General features: G+C 39.8%; 1 protein-coding gene across 1 annotated transcript; it reads left to right on the top strand.

Annotated features, from left to right (window-relative positions):
- The first annotated feature begins 1,016 nt into the window (after positions 1 to 1,016).
- Positions 1,017 to 5,634, top strand: LOC111784202 (respiratory burst oxidase homolog protein D-like). The gene is made up of 10 exons (XM_023664985.1): positions 1,017 to 1,905; positions 2,008 to 2,170; positions 2,258 to 2,306; positions 2,391 to 2,504; positions 2,683 to 3,108; positions 3,191 to 3,577; positions 3,820 to 3,915; positions 4,016 to 4,131; positions 4,222 to 4,401; positions 4,697 to 5,634. The coding sequence occupies exons 1-10, from the start codon at positions 1,287 to 1,289 to the stop codon at positions 5,337 to 5,339; spliced, it is 2,793 nt and encodes a 930-aa protein (XP_023520753.1). The 5' UTR covers positions 1,017 to 1,286; the 3' UTR covers positions 5,340 to 5,634.
- Positions 5,635 to 6,071: the final 437 nt, after the last annotated feature.

The following is a 6,071-nucleotide window of genomic DNA, read 5'->3' as shown; positions in this document are numbered from 1 at the left end:
AGATGAGCTCATAAGAGCTAAACTCCGAGAACAAACTTTATGAGAAAGATGAGTTAAGAAGAGCTAAACGTGAAGGATGAAGTTTATAAGAAAAATGAGCTCAAAAGAGATAAAACTCGAGAAATAACTTTATGAGAAAGATGATCTTTGAATAGTTAAACTCTAAGAACAGACGACCATATAAGGTGTCACGGCTTCATATACTTATCATCACCTAAAAGACATCATACCTACTAAAGATAATTGTCTTTACGTATATGCATAGATCTTTCTCTTTTTTAATGAAATGATACTCTATAACACTCATTCATTGGACTCTTGACTGGGTTGATTTAATCCTTGGGGGAAGAAGGAGACGTAGAGAAAGAAATAGGGTTTGACGGGTTCTCATTTTCCCACGCTTTCTGCATGCCTTCCATTTTTGCGTCTAATTCTTCGGTTGCCTATTAAATCTCTCCTACCCATTCTTAATAATAATAAACTTATATTCTCTCTCTTCTTTCTAAAATTAAAAAAATAAAAATTTAACTTTTCTATCTAATATGCTTCATTTTACACTGCATTAACGTTGGTAGGTTGACATTTATGAACTCGGAGAGTAAATGAGTATATTAGGTTTTGTGCTTTTTCCCCAAAGAAGAAAAGAAGGATTAAAGTGGAATGTTAGATGACTCCTTAAATTTGCCACATTAAACCATTACAATTAATATGCCACCTAAGTCTTGAACTTCCTATTTACATATATTTCAACAAAATAAATACATTATACAAATCTAATTCAGTTACAAAAACTAAATAAAAAATGGAAGGGCAAATGGGTAATTTGACCCAGAAAGAATAAATAATTAATCGATCTAATTATCTCCATGTGTCACAAACACATAAATTAATTTGGTTAAAATTTTATTTATAGAGAAATAAATAACTCAAAAATTGAGACTTCCGGAGAATATTGAGATTAGATCATATAAAATATATAATAAAGGTTGAAATTAATAATGATTTTCCCGTAGTATAATTAAAATAATAAAGGGGAGAAATGTGAATATCCAAAATAAAAATAAGACGGTCGGGTTCCATACAGTTTCCGAGCACTTTCCAGCTGCGATTCTCAAGTCTCACCCTGACTGGTCAATCTCCTTCTTCTTCTTCCTCCTCCTCCATTCCCACTTGTGTGTGTGTGTGTGTGTGTATATATATATATATATAAATCTCCATTTCTTATCCATTTCATCTGCATCTCTTCTTCAAATCCCACATTCCCAAGTTCTCTGTTTCACACCAAGATGAGACCTCACGAACCTTATTCTGAGAACAATTCCGATGTGGAGAGCGTCGGCAGCGTTAGAAGGGGTGACCGGAGAGCCTTCAGCGGCCCAATTTCTTCCACCTCTAAGCCAAAGAAGAATGCCAAATTTGACCTCTCTTCTTCTTCTTCTTCTTCTTCTTCCTCCCCCAAGGCTGCCGATGCCGATGACACCTATGTTGAAATTACCCTTGATATACGTGATGATTCTGTCGCCGTCCATAGCGTTCACACTGCCGGCGACGACCACGATCCCAACACTCTCGATGACCCTGAACTTTCCCTCCTTGCCAAAAGAACTCTCGAGAAGCAATCTTCCTCCTTCCGGGCCTCTGTTCTTCGCTCCACTTCTTCCCGTTTTAAACAGGTCTCTCAGGAGCTTAAACGCTTCACCTCCCTTAACCGCCGGACCTCCACTCGTCGGTTGGACCGGACCAAGTCTGCAGCCACCCACGCTCTCAAGGGGCTCAAGTTCATTGCTGCCAAGACTGGCGGTGGCAAAACCTCCCCCAGTTGGGCTCCGGTTGAGAAGAAGTTCGATGAACTCACCGCCTCCACCAATGGCCTCCTCCCCTCCTCCTTGTTCGGAGAGTGTATTGGTGAGTCAATCATTTGATTCTGTTACCCATTTCCAAAACAGACCTGCAGAATTACTCTGTTTCTGATACTCTGTTTCTGATTTTATTTTATGTTCTTTGTAGGAATGAACAAAGATTCGAAAGAATTCGCCGGTGAGCTTTTCCGTGCACTTGCTCGGAGGCACAACATTACCGATGATACTATCAACAAATCTCAGCTCAAAGAGTTCTGGGATCAGATCTCCGATGATAGCTTCGATTCCAGGCTTCAAACATTCTTTGACATGTAACCAACCTCCCAAACACTTTTTACTTAATCTTCTTTTCCAGATCGAACCAACACTAAAATCATGAATTGAATTTGAAACTGCAGGGTGGATTCGGACGCAGATGGAAGAATCACAGAAGAAGAAGTCGAAGAGGTATCCAATGACCTTACCCAAATTTCCATAAATATATAGATTTTCCCATTCATTAAACCCTGTTTAAATCTACCCTGTTTATAGATTATTAGCATGAGTGCTTCTACGAACAAACTGTCCACAATTCAAAAACAAGCAAAAGAATACGCAGCCTTGATCATGGAAGAATTGGACCCTGGAAATGCAGGGTACATCATGGTGAGTGGAATTAAAGAAAGAAAAAGAATCTTGAAACCTCAACTCTGTTTTCTGATACTCTTTTATCTGTCGCTGTTGTAGATTCACAATTTGGAAACTCTGTNGAAATTAAAGAAAGAACAAGAATCTTGAAACATCAACTCTGTTTTCTGATACTCTTTATCTGTCGCTGTTGTAGATTCACAATTTGGAAACTCTGTTATTACAAGCTCCGAATCAATCGGTGAGAGTGAGCGACAGCCGAGTTCTAAGTCAGTTACTGAGCCAAAAGCTGAAGCCCACAAACGAAAGCAACCCAATCATAAGGACATATGACAAATTCCAGTACTTCGTGGAGGACAATTGGCAGAGGATTTGGGTGATCATGCTCTGGCTCGGCATCTGCGCCGGTCTCTTCGCTTACAAATTCATCCAATACCGCCACCGTGCCGTGTTCAAGATCATGGGTTACTGCGTTTGTATTGCCAAAGGAGGAGCCGAAACTCTCAAGTTCAACATGGCGCTCATTTTGCTCCCTGTTTGCCGCAACACCATCACTTGGCTTCGCAACAAAACCAAATTAGGCGTCATAGTCCCCTTCGACGACAATCTCAATTTCCACAAGGTAAAAACAATTTCTCAAACACATATTTTCAGCTACAATAATTCAAATTCTTTAATGTGGGGTTGCTTGATTTTCCCTTCAGGTTATAGCGGTGGGAATTTCAGTGGGAGTGGGGTTGCACGCACTCGCCCATTTAACGTGCGATTTCCCCCGGCTTCTCGACGCATCGGATGAAGAATACAAGCCAATGAAGCCCTTTTTTGGAAAGGAGCAGCCGGATAACTATTGGTGGTTTTTAAAGGGAGTGGAGGGAATTACAGGGATTATAATGGTAATACTAATGGCCATTGCTTTCACATTAGCCACTCCATGGTTCAGAAGAAACAAGCTCAATTTACCTGAATCCCTCAAAAAGCTCACTGGTTTCAACGCCTTTTGGTACTCCCACCACCTCTTCGTCATCGTCTACGCCCTCCTCGTCGTCCACGGCATCTTCCTCTACCTCACCAAGGAATGGTACAAGCAAACGGTAAGTGCTGATACGTATTTGAATAAATCATCAAGTGTATGTTGAAGATTGTTGGGAGGTAGTCCCACATTGGGAGCTTTATGCCCACGTCAAAGTAGACAATATCATAGTCTAAACTCTGTTTGTTAAATNTCATCAAGTGTATGTTGAAGATTGTTGGGAGGTAGTCCCACATTGGGAGCTTATGCCCACATCAAAGTAGACAATATCATAGTCTAAACTCTGTTTGTTAAATTTTACAGACGTGGATGTATTTGGCGGTTCCAGTCACCCTTTACGGGTGTGAAAGGTTGATAAGAGCATTCAGATCGGGGATCAAGCCAGTGAAGATCCTTAAGGTAAGTAATTAGATCAATAAATGCTGGTGCAGCCTATATTGTGGTGCGTAGTTTAAGATTTAAGTAAAGGGAAGCTCATTTTTGGGGTTGATTAATGAAGGTGGCTGTTTATCCTGGAAACGTTCTGGCACTGCACATGTCAAAGCCACATGGGTTCAAATACAAGAGTGGGCAGTACATGTTTGTGAACTGCCGAGACGTATCCCAATTCGAGTGGTAAGTTTAATATTATATCTATCTATGTTCTTCAAAGCTAATATGGAAAAAGTATATAATTCTAATGGGTTTTGAATGTTTCGATCACAGGCATCCATTTTCAATTACCTCTGCTCCAGAAGATGACTATTTGAGTGTTCATATTCGGACATTGGGTGATTGGACAAGGCAGCTCAAGACTGTTTTCTCAGAGGTTTGTCAGCCTCCTCAAGCTGGAAAGAGTGGACTTCTCAGAGCTGAGTTCATGCAAGGGGGAGCTCAGAATCCCAAGTAAGATATTTAACCCAAAGTTAGTGTAATAATCCCATTTGTTTTTTATGTTATTGGGTTACAATCCATCACATCATATGGTGGTTGAGTTATTGGTACCATATAATTCGTCCAAAACACACGTTTGAAAAGAACATTGAATCATTTTCATAGATGGTATGATGGAATCACGTGAAGGGTATTCTTTTAATTTAACTTANAAAAGAACATTGAATCATTTTCATAGATGATATGATGGAATCACGTGAAGGGTATTCTTTTAATTTAACTTATAAGTTAATAATTGGATGTGTAGGTTCCCAAAAATATTGATCGACGGTCCATATGGGGCACCAGCACAAGACTACAAGAAATACGATGTTGTTTTGCTAGTGGGGCTAGGAATCGGGGCGACGCCAATGGTGAGTATAGTGAAGGACATAATCGACAACATGGAGGAGAAAGAAGCCGAAGCCAACGCGATGGAGAATGGGCAAGGGGGGCATAGCAGCCGAGGGGGTAGCAAGCATGGGAAAGGCTTCCGAACCCGAAAGGCATACTTTTATTGGGTGACGCGAGAGCAAGGGTCATTCGAATGGTTCAAAGGGATAATGAACGAGGTAGCGGAAATGGACGAGAGGGGCGTGATCGAGCTACACAACTACTGCACGAGCGTGTACGAAGAAGGGGACGCTCGATCCGCGTTGATAGCAATGCTTCAGTCGTTGCAGCATGCTAAGAGTGGAGTGGATGTGGTGTCTGGGACTCGAGTGAAGTCGCATTTTGCGAAGCCTAATTGGCGTCAAGTGTACAAAAAGATCACTCTTCACCATCCGGACACGCGCGTTGGGGTGTTCTATTGTGGGGCGCCCGCACTCACCAAGGAGCTCAGCCAATTGGCTTCCGATTTCTCCCGCAAAACATCCACTAAGTTCGAGTTCCATAAAGAGAACTTCTAATTACATTCCATTAATTGTTCCATTGAAGTGGAGGAAGGTCTCAATGATTTTGGTGGTGGGTGACACATACAGCACTAATCCCACCCTCCATATAATCTATAGGGAAGGGTACCACCACCATAGCGTCCATTCATGACATACCCATTAGAGCAGCCGCTTCGTCTACCCACATTCTTTAACTTGTATCTTTCATTTGTTTTTTCTCTTCATTTCTATATGCAAAAACTTACCGTAAATATGTAATTTCGATCCTACTTCTACCAACAAATCTAAGTTTTTTGTTGTCTGATGAGAATTTTCCGTTCTTTTCTTTTAATTAATAATAATATTTTTGTCGTATACTTTGAATATGGTCACATAATTTTAAAATTATTAAAAGATTTGGGTAATGAAATTGACATAAGGGTGGTATTACTTATAATAATGGGATATGAAATTGTGATAAATATAAGATTTTAAGGGTAATTAATTAAGAAAAGCGGGCGTGGAATATGATTGAATAAATTAAAGAATAATAATTTGAATTTTGTCGGATAATGGAGCGCGACCACATGGGAATGGGGTGACCCTACAAAATGCAAAGAGTCATAGTTAGGTATACTATATTGCAATTATTAAAATGAAAAAAAATCAAAAGTATTAAAAAGGTTCACAAAAATCTATGAAGCTTAAAATTTAGCAAACAATATAGTATAAATAATAGGTATTTTAATTTGTATATAAAAAAGTAAA

This window comes from Cucurbita pepo, unplaced genomic scaffold (genome assembly GCF_002806865.2).
Source record: "Cucurbita pepo subsp. pepo cultivar mu-cu-16 unplaced genomic scaffold, ASM280686v2 Cp4.1_scaffold000170, whole genome shotgun sequence".
NCBI lineage: Eukaryota > Viridiplantae > Streptophyta > Magnoliopsida > Cucurbitales > Cucurbitaceae > Cucurbita > Cucurbita pepo.
Note: the sequence above shows the minus strand (reverse complement) of the source record. Positions and strands in the feature narration are given on the sequence as shown.